Source organism: Engystomops pustulosus, unplaced genomic scaffold (genome assembly GCF_040894005.1).
Source record: "Engystomops pustulosus unplaced genomic scaffold, aEngPut4.maternal MAT_SCAFFOLD_141, whole genome shotgun sequence".
Lineage (NCBI taxonomy): Eukaryota > Metazoa > Chordata > Amphibia > Anura > Leptodactylidae > Engystomops > Engystomops pustulosus.
In genome coordinates this window covers 176,554-200,138 of record NW_027285021.1, presented here as the reverse complement: position 1 = coordinate 200,138, position 23,585 = coordinate 176,554, and the positions used below count along the sequence as shown (strand labels likewise).

Genomic DNA, 23,585 nt, shown 5'->3' with positions numbered 1-23,585 from the left:
CTGGTGAAATACATCCTGTGGCTCCCTCCAAATACCTCTCCAGTACTCCACCTGTTAAAGGCACGTTTTCTGCAGTTCCTGCCGGTTGCAATAAACGAACTGTAAGTTGTTTTCTTCAACCTCTGCCTCCGTCTGGTCCCTGCTACTACCCCTGCCTACCTCACCGGCACCCTGTCCATCACCCAGAGACTCACACTCGGGACGTTAAGGGGTTGCCCCAGGGAGATCCGCTATAGCAGCCTCTCCCTCATCTTTTCTTGCCAACACCACCCTGCTGGAGACCTGCCAGGCTGTAGGACAGCCCTCCGGTTCCCCCGTACCAAGCACCGTGACAATAGCGTGCTTAGGCCGCAACCGCCAGCCACTCCGGTACCGCGGGCCCCGACTGTCTCCAGGCCTCACCTCAAGGGCTAGGCCCCGGTGGGGGATGTTGCAGAAGGATCTCTGGGGTCAGCACTCACCCGCTGTGTGACCAGGGACACTCCACGTAGGATACAAGCGGATGGAAGGATATCCGGGGTCAGCACTCACCCGCTGTGTGACCAGGGACCCTCCACGCAGGATACAAGCGGATGGAAGGATATCCGGAGTCAGCACTCACCCGCTGTGTGACCAGGGACCCTCCACGTAGGATACAAGCGGATGGAAGGATCTCTGGGGTCAGGACTCACCCGCTGTGTGACCAGAGACCCTCCACGCAAGATACAAGCGGATGGAAGGATCTCTGGGGTCAGCACTCACCCGCTGTGTGACCAGAGACCCTCCACGCAAGATACAAGCGGATGGAAGGATATCCGGGGTCAGCACTCACTCGCTGTGTGACCAGGGACCCTCCATGCAGGATACAAGCGGATGGAAGGATATCTGGGGTCAGCACTCACCCGCTGTGTGACCAGGGACCCTCCACGCAGGATACAAGCGGATGGAAGGATATCCGGGGTCAGCACTCACTCGCTGTGTGACCAGGGACCCTCCACGCAGGATACAAGCGGATGGAAGGATATCCGGGGTCAGCACTCACTCGCTGTGTGACCAGGGACCCTCCACGCAGGATACAAGCGGATGGAAGGATCTCCAGAGTCAGGACTCACCCGCTGTGTGACCAGGGACCCTCCATGCAGGATACAAGCGGATGGAAGGATATCCGGGGGCAGGACTCACCCGCTGTGTGACCAGAGACCCTCCACGCAGGATACAAGCGGATGGAAGGATATCCGGGGTCAGCACTCACCCGCTGTGTGACCAGGGACCCTCCACGTAGGATACAAGCGGATGGAAGGATATCCGGGGTCAGGACTCACCCGCTGTGTGACCAGGGACCCTCCACGTAGGATACAAGCGGATGGAAGGATCTCTGGGGTCAGCACTCACCCGCTGTGTGACCAGGGACCCTCCACGTAGGATACAAGCGGATGGAAGGATCTCTGGGGTCAGCACTCACCCGCTGTGTGACCAGGGACCCTCCACGCAGGATACAAGCGGATGGAAGGATCTCTGGGGTCAGCACTCACCCGCTGTGTGACCAGGGACCCTCCACGCAGGATACAAGCGGATGGAAGGATCTCTGGGGTCAGCATTCACTCGCTGTGTGACCAGGGACCCTCCACGCAAGATACAAGCGGTTGGAAGGATCTCCGGGGTCAGGACTCACCCGCTGTGTGACCAGGGACCCTCCACGCAGGATACAAGCGGATGGAAGGATCTCCGGGGTCAGGACTCACCCGCTGTGTGACCAGGGACCCTCCACGTAGGATACAAGCGGATGGAAGGATCTCCGGGGTCAGGACTCACCCGCTGTGTGACCAGGGACCCTCCACGTAGGATACAAGCGGATGGAAGGATCTCCGGGGTCAGCACTCACCCGCTGTGTGACCAGGGACCCTCCACGCAGGATACAAGCGGATGGAAGGATCTCTGGGGTCAGCATTCACTCGCTGTGTGACCAGGGACCCTCCACGTAGGATACAAGCGGATGGAAGGATATCCGGGGTCAGGACTCACCCGCTGTGTGACCAGGGACCCTCCACGCAGGATACAAGCGGATGGAAGGATCTCTGGGGTCAGCACTAACCCGCTGTGTGACCAGGGACCCTCCACGTAGGATACAAGCGGATGGAAGGATCTCTGGGGTCAGCACTCACCCGCTGTGTGACCAGGGACCCTCCACGTAGGATACAAGCGGATGGAAGGATCTCTGGGGTCAGCACTCACCCGCTGTGTGACCAGGGACCCTCCACGTAGGATACAAGCGGATGGAAGGATATCCGGGGTCAGCACTCACCCGCTGTGTGACCAGAGACCCTCCACGCAGGATACAAGCGGATGGAAGGATCTCTGGGGTCAGCACTCACCCGCTGTGTGACCAGGGACCCTCCACGCAGGATACAAGCGGATGGAAGGATCTCTGGGGTCAGCACTCACCCGCTGTGTGACCAGGGACCCTCCACGCAGGATACAAGCGGATGGAAGGATCTCTGGGGTCAGCACTCACCCGCTGTGTGACCAGGGACCCTCCACGTAGGATACAAGCGGATGGAAGGATCTCTGGGGTCAGCACTCACCCGCTGTGTGACCAGGGACCCTCCACGTAGGATACAAGCGGATGGAAGGATCTCTGGGGTCAGCACTCACCCGCTGTGTGACCAGGGACCCTCCACGTAGGATACAAGCGGATGGAAGGATCTCTGGGGTCAGGACTCACCCGCTGTGTGACCAGGGACCCTCCACGTAGGATACAAGCGGATGGAAGGATCTCTGGGGTCAGCACTCACCCGCTGTGTGACCAGAGACCCTTCACGCAGGATACAAGCGGATGGAAGGATCTCTGGGGTCAGCACTCACCCGCTGTGTGACCAGGGACCCTCCACGTAGGATACAAGCGGATGGAAGGATCTCTGGGGTCAGGACTCACCCGCTGTGTGACCAGAGACCCTCCACGCAGGATACAAGCGGATGGAAGGATCTCTGGGGTCAGCACTCACCCGCTGTGTGACCAGGGACCCTCCACGCAGGATACAAGCGGATGGAAGGATCTCTGGGGTCAGCACTCACCCGCTGTGTGACCAGGGACCCTCCACGTAGGATACAAGCGGATGGAAGGATCTCTGGGGTCAGCACTCACCCGCTGTGTGACCAGGGACCCTCCACGTAGGATCTCAGACACGTCCATTCCATCAAACCGCCGGGCAGCAGGTAACGTCCCTCGCGCCAAAGACACTAAAGTGGGGAAGACGTCTAGAAGGCTGCAGGGGAGAGAGGAGACGGGTCACAGACCGCAACCTACAACCCCCCTCACCCCCCCCCCCCCCGTGCCTCACCCCCCCCCCCCCCCGTGCCTCACCCCCCCCCCCCCCCCAGCGGAGGCGCTGCTGATTGTGACAATCACTGGTCACATGACATCGGGGGGGGGGGCAGATATTTACCGAACCTCATCCGGAACAAAGTCCATCTCCCAAGTCATCGTGTTTATCAGAAGTGATAGAAACGACCCCCCCTCTGCCCCCCCCCCCAAGAGTCACCCCCCAATATTACATGCAGTATATAGCGGTATACAGAGGTCTCCCAGTGTTATATACAGTATATAGTGGTATACAGAGGTCTCCCAGTGTTATATACAGTATATAGCGGTATACAGAGGTCTCCCCAGTGTTATATACAGTATATAGCGGTATACAGAGGTCTCCCCAGTGTTATATACAGTATATAGCGGTATACAGAGGTCTCCCAGTGTTATATACAGTATATAGTGGTATACAGAGGTCTCCCCAGTGTTATACACAGTATATAGCGGTATACAGAGGTCTCCCCAGTGTTATATACAGTATATAGCGGTATACAGAGGTCTCCTCAGTGTTATATACAGTATATAGCGGTATACAGAGGTCTCCCCAGTGTTATACACAGTATATAGCGGTATACAGAGGTCTCCCCAGTGTTATATACAGTATATAGCGGTATACAGAGGTCTCCTCAGTGTTATATACAGTATATAGCGGTATACAGAGGTCTCCCCAGTGTTATATACAGTATATAGCGGTATACAGAGGTCTCCCCAGTGCTATATACAGTATATAGCGGTATACAGAGGTCTCCTCAGTGTTATATACAGTATATAGCGGTATACAGAGGTCTCCCCAGTGTTATATACAGTATATAGTGGTATACAGAGGTCTCCCCGGTGTTATACACAGTATATAGCGGTATACAGAGGTCTCCCCAGTGTTATATACAGTATATAGCGGTATACAGAGGTCTCCCGGTGTTATACACAGTATATAGCGGTATACAGAGGTCTCCCCAGTGTTTTATACAGTATATAGCGGTATACAGAGGTCTCCTCAGTGTTATATACAGTATATAGCGGTATACAGAGGTCTCCCCAGTGTTATACACAGTATATAGCGGTATACAGAGGTCTCCCCAGTGTTATATACAGTATATAGCGGTATACAGAGGTCTCCTCAGTGTTATATACAGTATATAGCGGTATACAGAGGTCTCCCCAGTGTTATATACAGTATATAGCGGTATACAGAGGTCTCCCCGGTGTTATATACAGTATATAGCGGTATACAGAGGTCTCCCCGGTGTTATATACAGTATATAGCGGTATACAGAGGTCTCCCGGTGTTATACACAGTATATAGCGGTATACAGAGGTCTCCCCAGTGTTATATACAGTATATAGCGGTATACAGAGGTCTCCCGGTGTTATATACAGTATATAGCGGTATACAGAGGTCTCCCCAGTGTTATATACAGTATATAGTGGTATACAGAGGTCTCCCCAGTGTTATACACAGTATATAGCGGTATACAGAGGTCTCCTCAGTGTTATATACAGTATATAGCGGTATACAGAGGTCTCCCCAGTGTTATATACAGTATATAGCGGTATACAGAGGTCTCCCCAGTGCTATATACAGTATATAGCGGTATACAGAGGTCTCCCCGGTGTTATATACAGTATATAGCGGTATACAGAGGTCTCCCCGGTGTTATATACAGTATATAGCGGTATACAGAGGTCTCCCGGTGTTATATACAGTATATAGCGGTATACAGAGGTCTCCCGGTGTTATATACAGTATATAGCGGTATATAGAGGTCTCCCGGTGTTATATACAGTATATAGCGGTATACAGAGGTCTCCCCGGTGTTATATACAGTATATAGCGGTATACAGAGGTCTCCCGGTGTTATATACAGTATATAGCGGTATACAGAGGTATCCCCAGTGTTATATACAGTATATAGCGGTATACAGAGGTCTCCCCAGTGTTATATACAGTATATAGCGGTATACAGAGGTCTCCCCAGTGTTATATACAGTATATAGCGGTATACAGAGGTCTCCCCAGTGTTATATACAGTATATAGCGGTATACAGAGGTCTCCCGGTGTTATATACAGTATATAGTGGTATACAGAGGTCTCCCGGTGTTATATACAGTATATAGTGGTATACAGAGGTCTCCCGGTGTTATATACAGTATATAGCGGTATACAGAGGTCTCCTCAGTGTTATACACAGTATATAGCGGTATACAGAGGTCTCCCCAGTGTTCTATACAGTATATAGCGGTATACAGAGGTCTCCCGGTGTTATATACAGTATATAGCGGTATACAGAGGTCTCCCCAGTGTTATACACAGTATATAGCGGTATACAGAGGTCTCCCCAGTGTTATATACAGTATATAGCGGTATACAGAGGTCTCCCGGTGTTATACACAGTATATAGCGGTATACAGAGGTCTCCCGGTGTTATACACAGTATATAGCGGTATACAGAGGTCTCCCCAGTGTTATATACAGTATATAGCGGTATACAGAGGTCTCCCCAGTGTTATATACAGTATATAGCGGTATACAGAGGTCTCCCGGTGTTATATACAGTATATAGTGGTATACAGAGGTCTCCCGGTGTTATATACAGTATATAGTGGTATACAGAGGTCTCCCGGTGTTATATACAGTATATAGCGGTATACAGAGGTCTCCCGGTGTTATACACAGTATATAGCGGTATACAGAGGTCTCACCTCAGTAGTGCAGAGCTTGTAGAGTTTGGGGGGATGTGGTGGGGCCAGTGCACCACCCCCGGCACCCGGTGCCCTCCTTCCCATGTCGTCTGCTTGGCTGCGCTGCCACCTGGATGAGGGGGGGAGACGTTCAGATACAAGCGGGTACAGGGTGATGGCACATAGACTGGCACGCACCCTGCCCGCTCTGCCAGCGCCCCAGGAAGGGGCCCACACTCCCCGCCAGGTGGCACTTCTCTGCCCACGGCCCATTGTCACCTGCAGCAAGAGAAGGGCAAAAGAGTGTGGGCGATATGTGGGCGATATGAGGGCGATATGAGGGCGATATGTGGGCAATATGAGGGCGATATGTGGGCATACCTGAGAACCAGATGAGGGTGTCACCATCAGCGTTAGCCCATATTCTGCCCACCAGCCGGTCCATCTCCCGCAGGCTCGCCCGGTAGGGGTCATGTTCAGGGCCGATGTGGGCAGATGATAGGGGCACGTGCATGTGTGCCAGGGCCACATAGAGGAAGAACGGGCGCCCCCGAGACCTGCAGGATAGACACCAGCGCCAGGTCAGATGGTAACTACAGCGGGCACAAAAAGTATTCACACCCTGCACATTTTTCACTCTGCAATGTGCCCTCTGCCCCCCCAGTAATGTGCGCTCTGCCCCCAGTAATGTGCACTCTGCCCTCAGTAATGCACCCCCTGCCCCCCCCAGTAATTTGCCCTCTGCCCCCCCCCCCCCAGTAATGTCCGCTCTGCCACCAAGTAATGTACCCTCTGACCCCCCAGTAATGTGCCCTCTGCCCCCCAGTAACTACAGCGGGCACAAAAAGTATTCACACCCTGCACATTTTTCACTCTGCAATGTGCCCTCTGCCCCCCAGTAATGTGCACTCTGCCCCCCAGTAATGTGCACTCTGCCCTCAGTAATGCACCCCCTGCCCCCCCCAGTAATTTGCCCTCTGCCCCCCCCCCCAGTAATGTCCGCTCTGCCACCAAGTAATTTGCCCTCTGCTCCCCCAGTCATGTGCGCTCTGCCCCCCAGTAATTTGCCCTCTGCCCCCCCCAGTAATGTGCGCTCTGCCCCCCCAGTAATGTGTGCTCTGCCCCCCCAGTAATGTGCGCTCTGCCACCCAGTAATGTACCCTCTGACCCCCCAGTAATGTGCCCTCTGCCCCCCAGTAATGTGCCCTCTGACCCCCTAGTAATATGCGCTCTGCCTCCCCAGTAATGTGCCCTCTGCCACCCCAGTAATGTGCCCTCTGCCACCCCAGTAATGTGCCCTCTGCCACCCCCAGTAATGTGCCCTCTGCCCCCCCAGTAATGTGCCCTCTGCCACCCCAGTAATGTGCCCTCTGCCACCCCAGTAATGTGCCCTCTGCCACCCCAGTAATGTGCCCTCTGCCCCCCCAGTAATATGCACTCTGCCCCCCCCCCCGAGTAATGTGCGCTCTGCACCCCCCCAGTAATGTGCGCTCTGCACCCCCCCAGTAATGTGCGCTCTCCCCCCCAGTAATGTGCGCTCTGCACCCCCCAGTAATGTGCGCTCTCCCCCCCCAGTAATGTGCACTCTGCACCCCCCCCCCCCCCCCCCAGTAATGTGCCTTCTGCCCCCATAATGACAGATAAGAAACAGAAATGTAGATATTTTTTCAAATTTATTAAACAAGAAAAACGGATATCTGACCTGGTGATAAGTATTCAGACCCTTTGCTGTGACTCTCATATGTAACTCACCTGCTGTCCAAATCCTTCTGATCCTCTTTGAGATGGTCCTACTCCTTCATTGGAGTCCTGCTCCGTTTAATTAAATTGATTGGACTTGATTAGGAAAGATGCAGACCTTTCTATATAAGACCTCACAGCTCACAGTGCAGGTCAGAGCACATGAGAATCATGAGGTCCAAAGAACTGCCCAAGGAGCTCAGAGACAGATTTGTGGTAAGGCACAGATCTGGCCAAGGTACAAAATATTTTCGCCAGCCCTCAAGATTCCTAAGAGCACTGTGGCCTCCATAAGCCTTATATGAAAGGAGTTGGGGACGACCACACACTCCTCGACCTGGCTGTCCAACCGAACAAAGCAATTGTGGGAGAAGAGCCTTGGTGAGAGGTAAAGAAAACCCCAAGATCCCTGCGGCAGAGCACCAGAGATGCAGGAGGGAGATGGGGGTCACCTATCACTGCAGGAGGGAGATGGGAGTCACCTATCACTGCAGGAGGGAGATGGGAGTCACCTATCACTGCAGGAGGGAGATGGGAGTCACCTATCACTGCAGGAGGGGAGATGGGAGTCACCTATCACTGCAGGAGGGGGGTGGGGGTCACCTATCACTGCAGGAGGGGGGTGGGGGTCACCTATCACTGCAGGAGGAGATGGGAGTCACCTATCACTGCAGGAGGGGAGATGGGGGTCACCTATCACTGCAGGAGGAGATGGGAGTCACCTATCACTGCAGGAGGAGATGGGAGTCACCTATCACTGCAGGAGGGGAGATGGGGGTCACCTATCACTGCAGGAGGGAGATGGGAGTCACCTATCACTGCAGGAGGGAGATGGGGGTCACCTATCACTGCAGGAGGGAGATGGGGGTCACCTATCACTGCAGGAGGGAGATGGGGGTCACCTATCACTGCAGGAGGGAGATGGGAGTCACCTATCACTGCAGGAGGGAGATGGGAGTCACCTATCACTGCAGGAGGGGAGATGGGGGTCACCTATCACTGCAGGAGGGGAGATGGGGGTCACCTATCACTGCAGGAGGGAGATGGGGGTCACCTATCACTGCAGGAGGGGGGTGGGGGTCACCTATCACTGCAGGAGGGGGGTGGGGGTCACCTATCACTGCAGGAGGGAGATGGGGGTCACCTGTCACTGCAGGAGCAGAGATGTGAGTCACCTATCACTGCAGGAGGGAGATGGGGGTCACCTATCACTGCAGGAGGGGAGATGGGGGTCACATATCACTGCAGGAGGGAGATGGGGGTCACATATCACTGCAGGAGGGGAGATGGGGGTCACCTATCACTGCAGGAGGGAGATGGGGGTCACCTATCACTGCAGGAGGGGAGATGGGGGTCACATATCACTGCAGGAGGGAGATGGGGGTCACCTATCACTGCAGGAGGGAGATGGGGGTCACCTATCACTGCAGGAGGGAGATGGGAGTCACCTATCACTGCAGGGAGGGGAGATGGGGGTCACATATCACTGCAGGAGGGAGATGGGGGTCACCTATCACTGCAGGAGGGAGATGGGGGTCACCTATCACTGCAGGAGGGAGATGGGAGTCACCTATCACTGCAGGAGGGGAGATGGGGGTCACCTATCACTGCAGGAGGGAGATGGGGGTCACCTATCACTGCAGGAGGGAGATGGGGGTCACCTATCACTGCAGGAGGGGAGATGGGGGTCACCTATCACTGCAGGAGGGGAGATGGGGGTCACCTATCACTGCAGGAGGGGAGATGGGGGTCACCTATCACTGCAGGAGGGGAGATGGGGGTCACATATCACTGCAGGAGGGAGATGGGGGTCACCTATCACTGCAGGAGGGGAGATGGGGGTCACCTATCACTGCAGGAGGGAGATGGGAGTCACCTATCACTGCAGGAGGGGAGATGGGGGTCACCTATCACTGCAGGAGGGAGATGGGGGTCACCTATCACTGCAGGAGGGAGATGGGGGTCACCTATCACTGCAGGAGGGGAGATGGGGGTCACCTATCACTGCAGGAGGGGAGATGGGGGTCACCTATCACTGCAGGAGGGGAGATGGGGGTCACCTATCACTGCAGGAGGGGAGATGGGGGTCACCTATCACTGCAGGAGGGAGATGGGGGTCACCTATCACTGCAGGAGGGGAGATGGGGGTCACCTATCACTGCAGGAGGGGAGATGGGGGTCACCTATCACTGCAGGAGGGAGATGGGGGTCACCTATCACTGCAGGAGGGAGATGGGGGTCACCTATCACTGCAGGAGGGGAGATGGGGGTCACATATCACTGCAGGAGGGAGATGGGGGTCACCTATCACTGCAGGAGGGGAGATGGGGGTCACCTATCACTGCAGGAGGGAGATGGGAGTCACCTATCACTGCAGGAGGGGAGATGGGGGTCACCTATCACTGCAGGAGGGAGATGGGGGTCACCTATCACTGCAGGAGGGAGATGGGGGTCACCTATCACTGCAGGAGGGGAGATGGGGGTCACCTATCACTGCAGGAGGGGAGATGGGGGTCACCTATCACTGCAGGAAGGGAGATGGGGGTCACCTATCACTGCAGGAGGGGAGATGGGGGGTCACCTATCACTGCAGGAGGGAGATGGGGGTCACCTATCACTGCAGGAGGGGAGATGGGGGTCACCTATCACTGCAGGAGGGAGATGGGGGTCACCTATCACTGCAGGAGGGGAGATGGGGGTCACCTATCACTGCAGGAGGGGAGATGGGGGTCACCTATCACTGCAGGAGGGAGATGGGGGTCACCTGTCACTGCAGGAGGGGAGATGGGGGTCACCTATCACTGCAGGAGGGGAGATGGGAGTCACCTATCACTGCAGGAGGGAGATGGGGGGTCACCTATCACTGCAGGAGGGAGATGGGAGTCACCTATCACTGCAGGAGGGAGATGGGGGTCACCTATCACTGCAGGAGGGGAGATGGGGGTCACATATCACTGCAGGAGGGAGATGGGGGTCACATATCACTGCAGGAGGGGAGATGGGGGTCACCTATCACTGCAGGAGGGAGATGGGGGTCACCTATCACTGCAGGAGGGGAGATGGGGGTCACATATCACTGCAGGAGGGAGATGGGGGTCACCTATCACTGCAGGAGGGAGATGGGGGTCACCTATCACTGCAGGAGGGAGATGGGAGTCACCTATCACTGCAGGAGGGGAGATGGGGGTCACCTATCACTGCAGGAGGGAGATGGGGGTCACCTATCACTGCAGGAGGGAGATGGGGGTCACCTATCACTGCAGGAGGGGAGATGGGAGTCACCTATCACTGCAGGAGGGGAGATGGGAGTCACCTATCACTGCAGGAGGGAGATGGGAGTCACCTATCACTGCAGGAGGGGAGATGGGGGTCACCTATCACTGCAGGAGGGGAGATGGGGGTCACCTATCACTGCAGGAGGGGAGATGGGGGTCACCTATCACTGCAGGAGGGGAGATGGGAGTCACCTATCACTGCAGGAGGGAGATGGGAGTCACCTATCACTGCAGGAGGGGAGATGGGGGTCACCTATCACTGCAGGAGGGGAGATGGGGGTCACCTATCACTGCAGGAGGGGAGATGGGGGTCACCTATCACTGCAGGAGGGGAGATGGGGGTCACATATCACTGCAGGAGGGAGATGGGGGTCACCTATCACTGCAGGAGGGGAGATGGGGGTCACCTATCACTGCAGGAGGGAGATGGGAGTCACCTATCACTGCAGGAGGGAGATGGGGGTCACCTATCACTGCAGGAGGGGAGATGGGGGTCACCTATCACTGCAGGAGGGAGATGGGGGTCACCTATCACTGCAGGAAGGGAGATGGGGGTCACCTATCACTGCAGGAGGGGAGATGGGGGTCACCTATCACTGCAGGAGGGGAGATGGGGGTCACCTATCACTGCAGGAGGGAGATGGGGGTCACCTATCACTGCAGGAAGGGAGATGGGGGTCACCTATCACTGCAGGAGGGAGATGGGTTTCACCTATCACTGCAGGAGGGGAGATGGGGGTCACCTATCACTGCAGGAGGGAGATGGGGGTCACCTATCACTGCAGGAGGGAGATGGGGGTCACCTATCACTGCAGGAGGGAGATGGGGGTCACCTATCACTGCAGGAGGGAGATGGGGGTCACCTATCACTGCAGGAGGGAGATGGGGAGTCACCTATCACTGCAGGAGGGGAGATGGGGGTCACCTATCACTGCAGGAGGGAGATGGGGGTCACCTATCACTGCAGGAGGGAGATGGGGGTCACCTATCACTGCAGGAGGGGAGATGGGGGTCACCTATCACTGCAGGAGGGAGATGGGGTCACCTATCACTGCAGGAGGGAGATGGGGAGTCACCTATCACTGCAGGAGGTAGATGGGAGTCACCTATCACTGCAGGAGGGGAGATGGGGGTCACCTATCACTGCAGGAGGGAGATGGGGGTCACCTATCACTGCAGGAGGGAGATGGGGGTCACCTATCACTGCAGGAAGGGAGATGGGGGTTACCTATCACTGCAGGAGGGAGATGGGGGTCACCTATCACTGCAGGAGGGAGATGGGGGTCACCTATCACTGCAGGAAGGGAGATGGGGGTTACCTATCACTGCAGGAGGGAGATGGGGGTCACCTATCACTGCAGGAGGGGAGATGGGGGTCACTTATCACTGCAGGAGGGAGATGGGGGTCACCTATCACTGCAGGAGGGAGATGGGGGTCACCTATCACTGCAGGAGGGAGATGGGGGTCACCTATCACTGCAGGAGGGAGATGGGGGTCACCTATCACTGCAGGAGGGAGATGGGGGTCACCTATCACTGCAGGAGGGGAGATGGGGGTCACCTATCACTGCAGGAGGGAGATGGGGGTCACCTATCACTGCAGGAGGGAGATGGGGGTCACCTATCACTGCAGGAGGGAGATGGGGGTCACCTATCACTGCAGGAGGGGAGATGGGGGTCACCTATCACTGCAGGAGGGGAGATGGGGGTCACCTATCACTGCAGGAGGGGAGATGGGGGTCACCTATCACTGCAGGAGGGAAGATGGGAGTCACCTATCACTGCAGGAGGGGAGATGGGGGTCACCTATCACTGCAGGAGGGAGATGGGGGTCACCTATCACTGCAGGAGGGAGATGGGGGTCACCTATCACTGCAGGAGGGGAGATGAGGGTCACCTATCACTGCAGGAGGGAGATGGGGGTCACCTATCACTGCAGGAGGGAGATGGGGGTCACCTATCACTGCAGGAGGGGAGATGGGGGTCACCTATCACTGCAGGAGGGAGATGGGGGTCACCTATCACTGCAGGAGGGGAGATGGGGGTCACCTATCACTGCAGGAGGGAGATGGGGTCACCTATCACTGCAGGAGGGAGATGGGGGTCACCTATCACTGCAGGAGGGAGATGGGGGTCACCTATCACTGCAGGAGGGAGATGGGGGTCACCTATCACTGCAGGAGGGAGATGGGGGTCACCTATCACTACAGGAGGGGAGATGGGGGTCACTTATCACTGCAGGAGGGGAGATGGGGGTCACCTATCACTGCAGGAGGAGGGAGATGGGGGTCACCTATCACTGCAGGAGGAGGGAGATAGGGGTCACCTATCACTGCAGGAGGGAGATGGGGGTCACCTATCACTGCAGGAGGGAGATGGGAGTCACCTATCACTGCAGGAGGGAGATGGGGGTCACCTATCACTGCAGGAGGGAGATGGGAGTCACCTATCACTGCAGGAGGGAGATGGGAGTCACCTATCACTGCAGGAGGGAGATGGGGGTCACCTATCACTGCAGGAGGGAGATGGGAGTCACCTATCACTGCAGGAGGGAGATGGGGGTCACCTATCACTGCAGGAGGAGGGAGATGGGGGTCACCTATCACTGCAGGAGGGGAGATGGGAGTCACCTATCACTGCAGGAGGGAGATGGGAGTCACCTATCACTGCAGGAGGGAGATGGGGGTCACCTATCACTGCAGGAGGGAGATGGGGGTCACCTATCAATGCAGGAGGGAGATGGGAGTCACCTATCACTGCAGGAGGGGATATGGGGGTCACCTATCATTGCAGGAGGGAGATGGGGGTCACCTATCACTGCAGGAGGGAGATGGGGGTCACCTATCACTGCAGGAGGGAGATGGGGGTCACCTATCACTGCAGGAGGGGAGATGGGGGTCACCTATCACTGCAGGAGGGGAGATGGGGGTCACCTATCACTGCAGGAGGGGAGATGGGGGTCACCTATCACTGCAGGAGGGGAGATGGGGGTCACATATCACTGCAGGAGGGAGATGGGGGTCACCTATCACTGCAGGAGGGGAGATGGGGGTCACCTATCACTGCAGGAGGGAGATGGGAGTCACCTATCACTGCAGGAGGGAGATGGGGGTCACCTATCACTGCAGGAGGGGAGATGGGGGTCACCTATCACTGCAGGAAGGGAGATGGGGGTCACCTATCACTGCAGGAGGGGAGATGGGGGTCACCTATCACTGCAGGAGGGGAGATGGGGGTCACCTATCACTGCAGGAGGGAGATGGGGGTCACCTATCACTGCAGGAAGGGAGATGGGGGTCACCTATCACTGCAGGAGGGAGATGGGGGTCACCTATCACTGCAGGAGGGAGATGGGGTTCACCTATCACTGCAGGAGGGGAGATGGGGGTCACCTATCACTGCAGGAGGGAGATGGGGGTCACCTATCACTGCAGGAGGGAGATGGGGGTCACCTATCACTGCAGGAGGGAGATGGGGGTCACCTATCACTGCAGGAGGGAGATGGGGGTCACCTATCAGTGCAGGAGGGAGATGGGGAGTCACCTATCACTGCAGGAGGGGAGATGGGGGTCACCTATCACTGCAGGAGGGAGATGGGGGTCACCTATCACTGCAGGAGGGAGATGGGGGTCACCTATCACTGCAGGAGGGGAGATGGGGGTCACCTATCACTGCAGGAGGGAGATGGGGGTCACCTATCACTGCAGGAGGGAGATGGGGAGTCACCTATCACTGCAGGAGGTAGATGGGGAGTCACCTATCACTGCAGGAGGGGAGATGGGGGTCACCTATCACTGCAGGAGGGAGATGGGGGTCACCTATCACTGCAGGAGGGAGATGGGGGTCACCTATCACTGCAGGAAGGGAGATGGGGGTTACCTATCACTGCAGGAGGGAGATGGGGGTCACCTATCACTGCAGGAGGGAGATGGGGGTCACCTATCACTGCAGGAAGGGAGATGGGGGTTACCTATCACTGCAGGAGGGAGATGGGGGTCACCTATCACTGCAGGAGGGGAGATGGGGGTCACTTATCACTGCAGGAGGGAGATGGGGGTCACCTATCACTGCAGGAGGGAGATGGGGGTCACCTATCACTGCAGGAGGGGAGATGGGGGTCACCTATCACTGCAGGAGGGAGATGGGGGTCACCTATCACTGCAGGAGGGAGATGGGGGTCACCTATCACTGCAGGAGGGAGATGGGGGTCACCTATCACTGCAGGAGGGGAGATGGGGGTCACCTATCACTGCAGGAGGGGAGATGGGGGTCACCTATCACTGCAGGAGGGGAGATGGGGGTCACCTATCACTGCAGGAGGGAAGATGGGAGTCACCTATCACTGCAGGAGGGGAGATGGGGGTCACCTATCACTGCAGGAGGGAGATGGGGGTCACCTATCACTGCAGGAGGGAGATGGGGGTCACCTATCACTGCAGGAGGGGAGATGAGGGTCACCTATCACTGCAGGAGGGAGATGGGGGTCACCTATCACTGCAGGAGGGAGATGGGGGTCACCTATCACTGCAGGAGGGGAGATGGGGGTCACCTATCACTGCAGGAGGGAGATGGGGGTCACCTATCACTGCAGGAGGGGAGATGGGGGTCACCTATCACTGCAGGAGGGAGATGGGGGTCACCTATCACTGCAGGAGGGAGATGGGGGTCACCTATCACTGCAGGAGGGAGATGGGGGTCACCTATCACTGCAGGAGGGAGATGGGGGTCACCTATCACTGCAGGAGGGAGATGGGGGTCACCTATCACTACAGGAGGGGAGATGGGGGTCACTTATCACTGCAGGAGGGGAGATGGGGGTCACCTATCACTGCAGGAGGAGGGAGATGGGGGTCACCTATCACTGCAGGAGGAGGGAGATAGGGGTCATCTATCACTGCAGGAGGGAGATGGGGGTCACCTATCACTGCAGGAGGGAGATGGGAGTCACCTATCACTGCAGGAGGGAGATGGGGGTCACCTATCACTGCAGGAGGGAGATGGGAGTCACCTATCACTGCAGGAGGGAGATGGGAGTCACCTATCACTGCAGGAGGGAGATGGGGGTCACCTATCACTGCAGGAGGGAGATGGGAGTCACCTATCACTGCAGGAGGGAGATGGGGGTCACCTATCACTGCAGGAGGAGGGAGATGGGGGTCACCTATCACTGCAGGAGGGGAGATGGGAGTCACCTATCACTGCAGGAGGGAGATGGGAGTCACCTATCACTGCAGGAGGGAGATGGGGGTCACCTATCACTGCAGGAGGGAGATGGGGGTCACCTATCACTGCAGGAGGGAGATGGGAGTCACCTATCACTGCAGGAGGGGATATGGGGGTCACCTATCATTGCAGGAGGGAGATGGGGGTCACCTATCACTGCAGGAGGGAGATGGGGGTCACCTATCACTGCAGGAGGGAGATGGGGGTCACCTATCACTGCAGTAGGGGAGATGGGGGTCACCTATCACTGCAGGAGGGGAGATGGGAGTCACCTATCACTGCAGGAGGGAGATGGGAGTCACCTATCACTGCAGGAGGGAGATGGGAGTCACCTATCACTGCAGGAGGGGAGATGGGGGTCACCTATCACTGCAGGAGGGGAGATGGGGGTCACCTATCACTGCAGGAGGGGAGATGGGGGTCACCTATCACTGCAGGAGGGAGATGGGGGTCACCTATCACTGCAGGAGGGGAGATGGGGGTCACCTATCACTGCAGGAGGGGAGATGGGGGTCACCTATCACTGCAGGAGGTGAGATGGGAGTCACCTATCACTGCAGGAGGTGAGATGGGAGTCACCTATCACTGCAGGAAGGGAGATGGGGGTCACCTATCACTGCAGGAGGGGAGATGGGGGTCACCTATCACTGCAGGAGGGGAGATGGGGGTCACCTATCACTGCAGGAGTGGAGATGGGGGGTCACCTATCACTGCAGGAGGGGAGATGGGGGTCACCTATCACTGCAGGAGAGGGAGATGGGGGTCACCTATCACTGCAGGAGGGAGATGGGGGTCACCTATCACTGCAGGAGGGGAGATGGGGGGTCACCTATCACTGCAGGAGGGAGATGGGGGTCACCTATCACTGCAGGAGGGAGATGGGAGTCACCTATCACTGCAGGAGGGAGATGGGAGTCACCTATCACTGCAGGAGGGGAGATGGGGGGTCACCTATCACTGCAGGAGGGAGATGGGGGTCACCTATCACTGCAGGAGGGAGATGGGAGTCACCTATCACTGCAGGAGGGAGATGGGGGTCACCTATCACTGCAGGAGGGAGATGGGGGTCACCTATCACTGCAGGAGGGAGATGGGAGTCACCTATCACTGCAGGAGGGAGATGGGGTCACCTATCACTGCAGGAGGGAGATGGGGGTCACCTATCACTGCAGGAGGGAGATGGGGGTCACCTATCACTGCAGGAGGGGAGATGGGGGTCACCTATCACTGCAGGAGGGGAGATGGGGGTCACCTATCACTGCAGGAGGGGAGATGGGAGTCACCTATCACTGCAGGAGGGAGATGGGGGTCACCTATCACTGCAGGAGGGGAGATGGGAGTCACCTATCACTGCAGGAGGTGAGATGGGAGTCACCTATCACTGCAGGAGGGGAGATGGGGGTCACCTATCACTGCAGGAGGGAGATGGGAGTCACCTATCACTGCAGGAGGGGAGATGGGGGTCACCTATCACTGCAGGAGGGGAGATGGGAGTCACCTATCACTGCAGGAGGGAGATGGGAGTCACCTATCTCTGCAGGAGGGGAGATGGGGGTCACCTATCACTGCAGGAGGGAGATGGGGGTCACCTATCACTGCAGGAGGGAGATGGGGGTCACCTATCACTGCAGGAGGGGAGATGGGGGTCACCTATCACTGCAGGAGGGAGATGGGAGTCACCTATCACTGCAGGAGGGAGATGGGAGTCACCTATCACTGCAGGAGGGGGAGATGGGAGTCACCTATCACTGCAGGAGGGAGATGGGAGTCACCTATCACTGCAGGAGGGAGATGGGAGTCACCTATCACTGCAGGAGGGAGATGGGGTCACCTATCACTGCAGGAGGGAGATGGGGGTCACCTATCACTGCAGGAGGGAGATGGGGGTCACCTATCACTGCAGGAGGGGAGATGGGGGTCACCTATCACTGCAGGAGGGAGATGGGGGTCACCTATCACTGCAGGAGGGAGATGGGGGTCACCTATCACTGCAGGAGGGGAGATGGGGGTCACCTATCACTGCAGGAGGGGAGATGGGAGTCACCTATCACTGCAGGAGGGGAGATGGGGGTCACCTATCACTGCAGGAGGGAGATGGGGGTCACCTTTCACTGCAGGAGGGGAGATGGGGGTCACCTATCACTGCAGGAGGGAGATGGGGGTCACCTATCACTGCAGGAGGGGAGATGGGAGTCACCTATCACTGCAGGAGGGGAGATGGGAGTCACCTATCACTGCAGGAGGGAGATTGGGGTCACCTATCACTGCAGGAGGGGAGATGGGGGTCACCTATCACTTCAGGAGGGAGATGGGGGTCACCTATCACTGCAGGAGGGGAGATGGGGGTCACCTATCACTGCAGGAGGGGGATGGGGGTCACCTATCACTGCAGGAGGGGAGATGGGGGTCACCTATCACTGCAGGAGGGAGATGGGGGTCTCCTATCACTGCAAGAGGGAGATGGGGGTCACCTATCACTGCAGAAGGGAGATGGGGGTCACCTATCACTGCAGGAGGGAGATGGGAGTCACCTATCACTGCAGGAGGGAGATGGGGGTCACCTATCACTGCAGGAGGGAGATGGGGGGTCACCTATCACTGCAGGAGGGGGATGGGGGTCACCTATCACTGCAGGAGGGAGATGGGGGTCACCTATCACTGCAGGAGGGGAGATGGGAGTCACCTATCACTGCAGGAGGGAGATGGGGGTCACCTATCACTGCAGGAGGGGAGATGGGGGTCACCTATCACTGCAGGAGGGGAGATGGGGGTCACCTATCACTGCAGGAGGGGAGATGGGGGTCACCTATCACTGCAGGAGGGAGATGGGGTCACCTATCACTGCAGGAGGGAGATGGGGGTCACCTATCACTGCAGGAGGGGTATGGGGGTCACCTATCACTGCAGGAGGAGGGAAATGGGGGTCACCTATCACTGCAGGAGGAGGGAGATGGGGGTCACCTATCACTGCAGGAGGGAGATGGGGGTCACCTATCACTGCAGGAGGGAGATGGGAGTCACCTATCACTGCAGGAGGGAGATGGGGGTCACCTATCACTGCAGGAGGGAGATGGGGGTCACCTATCACTGCAGGAGGGGAGATGGGGGTCACCTATCACTGCAGGAGGGAGATGGGAGTCACCTATCACTGCAGGAGGGAGATGGGGGTCACTTATCACTGCAGGAGGGGAGATGGGAGTCACCTATCACTGCAGGAGGGAGATGGGAGTCACCTATCACTGCAGGAGGGGAGATGGGAGTCACCTATCACTGCAGGAGGGGAGATGGGGGTCACCTATCACTGCAGGAGGGGAGATGGGGGTCACCTATCACTGCAGGAGGGAGATGGGGGTCACCTATCACTGCAGGAGGGGAGATGGGGGTCACCTATCACTGCAGGAGGGAGATGGGAGTCACCTATCACTGCAGGAGGGAGATGGGGGTCACCTATCACTGCAGGAGGGAGATGGGGGTCACCTATCACTGCAGGAGGGAGATGGGGGTCACCTATCACTGCAGGAGGGAGATGGGAGTCACCTATCACTGCAGGAGGGAGATGGGGGTCACCTATCACTGCAGGAGGGGAGATGGGGGTCACCTATTACTGCAGGAGGGAGATGGGGGTCACCTATCACTACAGGAGGGAGATGGGAGTCACCTATCACTGCAGGAGGGAGATGGGGGTCACCTATTACTGCAGGAGGGAGATGGGGGTCACCTATCACTGCAGGAGGGAGATGGGGGTCACCTATCACTGCAGGAGGGGGATGGGGGTCACCTATCACTGCAGGAGGGGTATGGGGGTCACCTATCACTGCAGGAGGGAGATGGGGGTCACCTATCACTGCAGGAGGGAGATGGGAGTCACCTATCACTGCAGGAGGGGAGATGGGGGTCACCTATCACTGCAGGAGGGAGATGGGAGTCACCTATCACTGCAGGAGGGAGATGGGGGTCACCTATTACTGCAGGAGGGGGATGGGGGTCACCTATCACTGCAGGAGGGAGATGGGGGGTCACCTATCACTGCAGGAGGGGGATGGGGGTCACCTATCACTGCAGGAGGGAGATGGGGGGTCACCTATCACTGCAGAAGGGGAGATGGGAGTCACCTATCACTGCAGGAGGGGGATGGGGGTCACCTATCACTGCAGGAGGGAGAGATGGGAGTCACCTATCACTGCAGGAGGGAGATGGGGGTCACCTATCACTGCAGGAGGGAGATGGGGGTCACCTATCACTGCAGGAGGGGAGATGGGGGTCACCTATCACTGCAGGAGGGGAGATGGGAGTCACCTGTCACTGCAGGAGGGAGATGGGGGTCACCTGTCACTGCAGGAGGGAGATGGGAGTCACCTGTCACTGCAGGAGGGAGATGGGGGTCACCTATCACTGCAGGAGGGAGATGGGGGTCACCTATCACTGCAGGAGGGAGATGGGAGTCACCTATCACTGCAGGAGGGAGATGGGGGTCACCTATCACTGCAGGAGGGAGATGGGGGTCACCTATCACTGCAGGAGGGAGATGGGGGTCACCTATCACTGCAGGAGGGAGATGGGGGTCACCTATCACTGCAGGAGGGAGATGGGATTCACCTATCACTGCAGGAGGGAGATGGGAGTCACCTATCACTGCAGGAGGGGGATGGGGGTCACCTATCACTGCAGGAGGGGTATGGGGGTCACCTATCACTGCAGGAGGGAGATGGGGGGTCACCTATCACTGCAGGAGGGGGATGGGGGTCACCTATCACTGCAGGAGGGAGATGGGGGGTCACCTATCACTGCAGGAGGGGGATGGGGGTCACCTATCACTGCAGGAGGGAGATGGGGGTCACCTATCACTGCAGGAGGGGAGATGGGGGTCACCTATCACTGCAGGAGGGAGATGGGGGTCACCTATCACTGCAGGAGGGGGGTGGGGGTCACCTATCACTGCAGGAGGGAGATGGGGGTCACCTATCACTGCAGGAGGGAGATGGGGGTCACCTATCACTGCAGGAGGTGAGATGGGAGTCACCTATCACTGCAGGAGGGAGATGGGAGTCACCTATCACTGCAGGAGGGAGATGGGGGTCACCTATCACTGCAGGAGGGGAGATGGGGGTCACCTATCACTGCAGGAGGGAGATGGGGGTCACCTATCACTGCAGGAGGGAGATGGGGGTCACCTATCACTGCAGGAGGGAGATGGGGGTCACCTATCACTGCAGGAGGGAGATGGGGGTCACCTATCACTGCAGGAGGGGAGATGGGGGTCACCTATCACTGCAGGAGGGGAGATGGGAGTCACCTATCACTGCAGGAGGGGAGATGGGGGTCACCTATCACTTCAGGAGGGGAGATGGGGGTCACCTATCACTGCAGGAGGGGAGATGGGGGTCACCTATCACTGCAGGAGGGGAGATGGGGGTCACCTATCACTGCAGGAGGGGAGATGGGGGTCACCTATCACTTCAGGAGGGGAGATGGGGGTCACCTATCACTGCAGGAGGGGAGATGGGGGTCACCTATCACTGCAGGAGGGAGATGGGGGTCACCTATCACTGCAGGAGGGAGATGGGGGTCACCTATCACTGCAAGAGGGGAGATGGGGGTCACCTATCACTGCAGGAGGGAGATGGGGGTCACCTATCACTGCAGGAGGGAGATGGGGGTCACCTATCACTGCAGGAGGAAGATGGGGGCATCATGTTATGGGGGGAAGGGCAGTGCCCAGTACTGGGGGGGCAGCATCAAGCTTTGGGGGGAAGAGCAGTGCCCAGTACTTGGGGGGCAGCATCAGGCTATGGGGGGGGGGGGAGGGCAGTGCCCAGTACTGGGGGGCAGCATCAGGCTATGGGGGAAAGGGCAGGGCCCAGTACAGTGGTGGGGCAGCATCAGGCTTTGGGGGAAAGGGCAGTGCCCAATACTGGGGGGGGGGGGGGGCAGCATCAGGCTACGGGGGGGAAGGGCAGTGCCCAGTACGGGGGGGGGGCAGCATCAGGCTATGGGGGGGAAGGGCAGTGCCCAGTACTAGGGGGGCCGCATCAGGCATTGGGGGGAAGGGAAGTGCCCAGTACTTGGGGGGCAGCATCAGACTATGGGGGGAAGGGCAGTGCCTAGTACTAGGGGGGCAGCATCAGGCATTGGGGGGAAGATCAGAGCCCTGTACTAGGGGGGCAGCATCAGGAATTGGGGGGTAGGGCAGTACCCAGTACTGGGGGGGGGGCAGCATCAGGCTATGGGGGGAAGGACAGTGCCCAGTACTGGGGGGGGGGCAGCATCAGGCTTTGGGGGGAAGGGCAGGGCCCAGTACTGGGGGGGGGGGGCAGCATCAAGCTATAGGGGGGAAGGGCAGTGCCCAGTACTGGGGGGGCAGCATCAGGCTATGGGGGGAAAGGCAGTGCCCAGTACTGGGGGGGCAGCATCAAGCTTTGGGGAGGGCAGTGCCCACTACATGGGGGGCAGCATCAGACTATGGGGGGAAGGGCAGTGCCCAGTACTAGGGGGGCAGCATCAGGCATTGGGGTGAAGGGCAGGGCCCAGTACTAGGGGGGCAGCATCAGGCATTGGGGGGAATTGCAGTGCCCAGTACTGGGGGGGGCAGCATCAGGCTATGGGGGGAAGGGCAGTGCCCAGTACTGGGAGGGCAGCATTAGGCAATGGGGGGAAGGGCAGTGCCCAGTACTGGGGGGGCAGCATCAAGCTTTGGGGAGGGCAGTGCCCACTACATGGGGGGCAGCATCAGGCTATGGGGGGAAGGGCAGTACCCAGTGCTGGGGGGGCAGCATCAAGCTTTGGGGAGGGCAGTGCCCACTACATGGGGGGCAGCATCAGACTATGGGGGGAAGGGCAGTGCCCAGTACTAGGGGGGCAGCATCAGGCATTGGGGTGAAGGGCAGGGCCCAGTACTAGGGGGGCAGCATCAGGCATTGGGGGGAATTGCAGTGCCCAGTACTGGGGGGGGCAGCATCAGGCTATGGGGGGAAGGGCAGTGCCCAGTACTGGGAGGGCAGCATTAGGCAATGGGGGGAAGGGCAGTGCCCAGTACTCGGGGGAGCAGCACCAGGCATTGGGGGGAAGGGCAGTGCCCAGTACTGGGGGGGGCAGCATTAGGCATTGGAGGGAAGGGCAGTGCCCAGTACTGGAGGGGCAGCATCAGGCTATGGGGGGGGGCAGTGCTCAGTACTGGGGGGGCAGCATTAGGCTATGTGGGGAAGGGCAGTGCCCAGTACTGGGGGGGCAGCATCAGGCTATGGGGGAAGGGCAGTGCCCAGTACTGGGGGACAGCATCAGGCTATGTGGGGAAGGGCAGTGCCCAGTACTGGGGGGGCAGCATCAG

At 57.9% G+C, this 23,585-nt stretch overlaps 1 protein-coding gene across 2 annotated transcripts in view; it reads right to left on the bottom strand.

Moving 5' to 3' along the window:
- ARSG (arylsulfatase G) overlaps positions 1-23,585 on the bottom strand; it is a 120,029-nt gene that overhangs the window by 16,596 nt on the left and 79,848 nt on the right. For both annotated transcript variants that reach the window (XM_072131773.1, XM_072131774.1), the window contains exons 7-10: positions 6,405-6,580; positions 6,222-6,302; positions 6,045-6,153; positions 3,122-3,242 (exon numbers count right to left, since the gene is read on the bottom strand). In XM_072131773.1, coding sequence (XP_071987874.1) covers positions 3,122-3,242; positions 6,045-6,153; positions 6,222-6,302; positions 6,405-6,580 — 487 coding nt within the window. The remainder of the gene's footprint in view (positions 1-3,121; positions 3,243-6,044; positions 6,154-6,221; positions 6,303-6,404; positions 6,581-23,585) is intronic.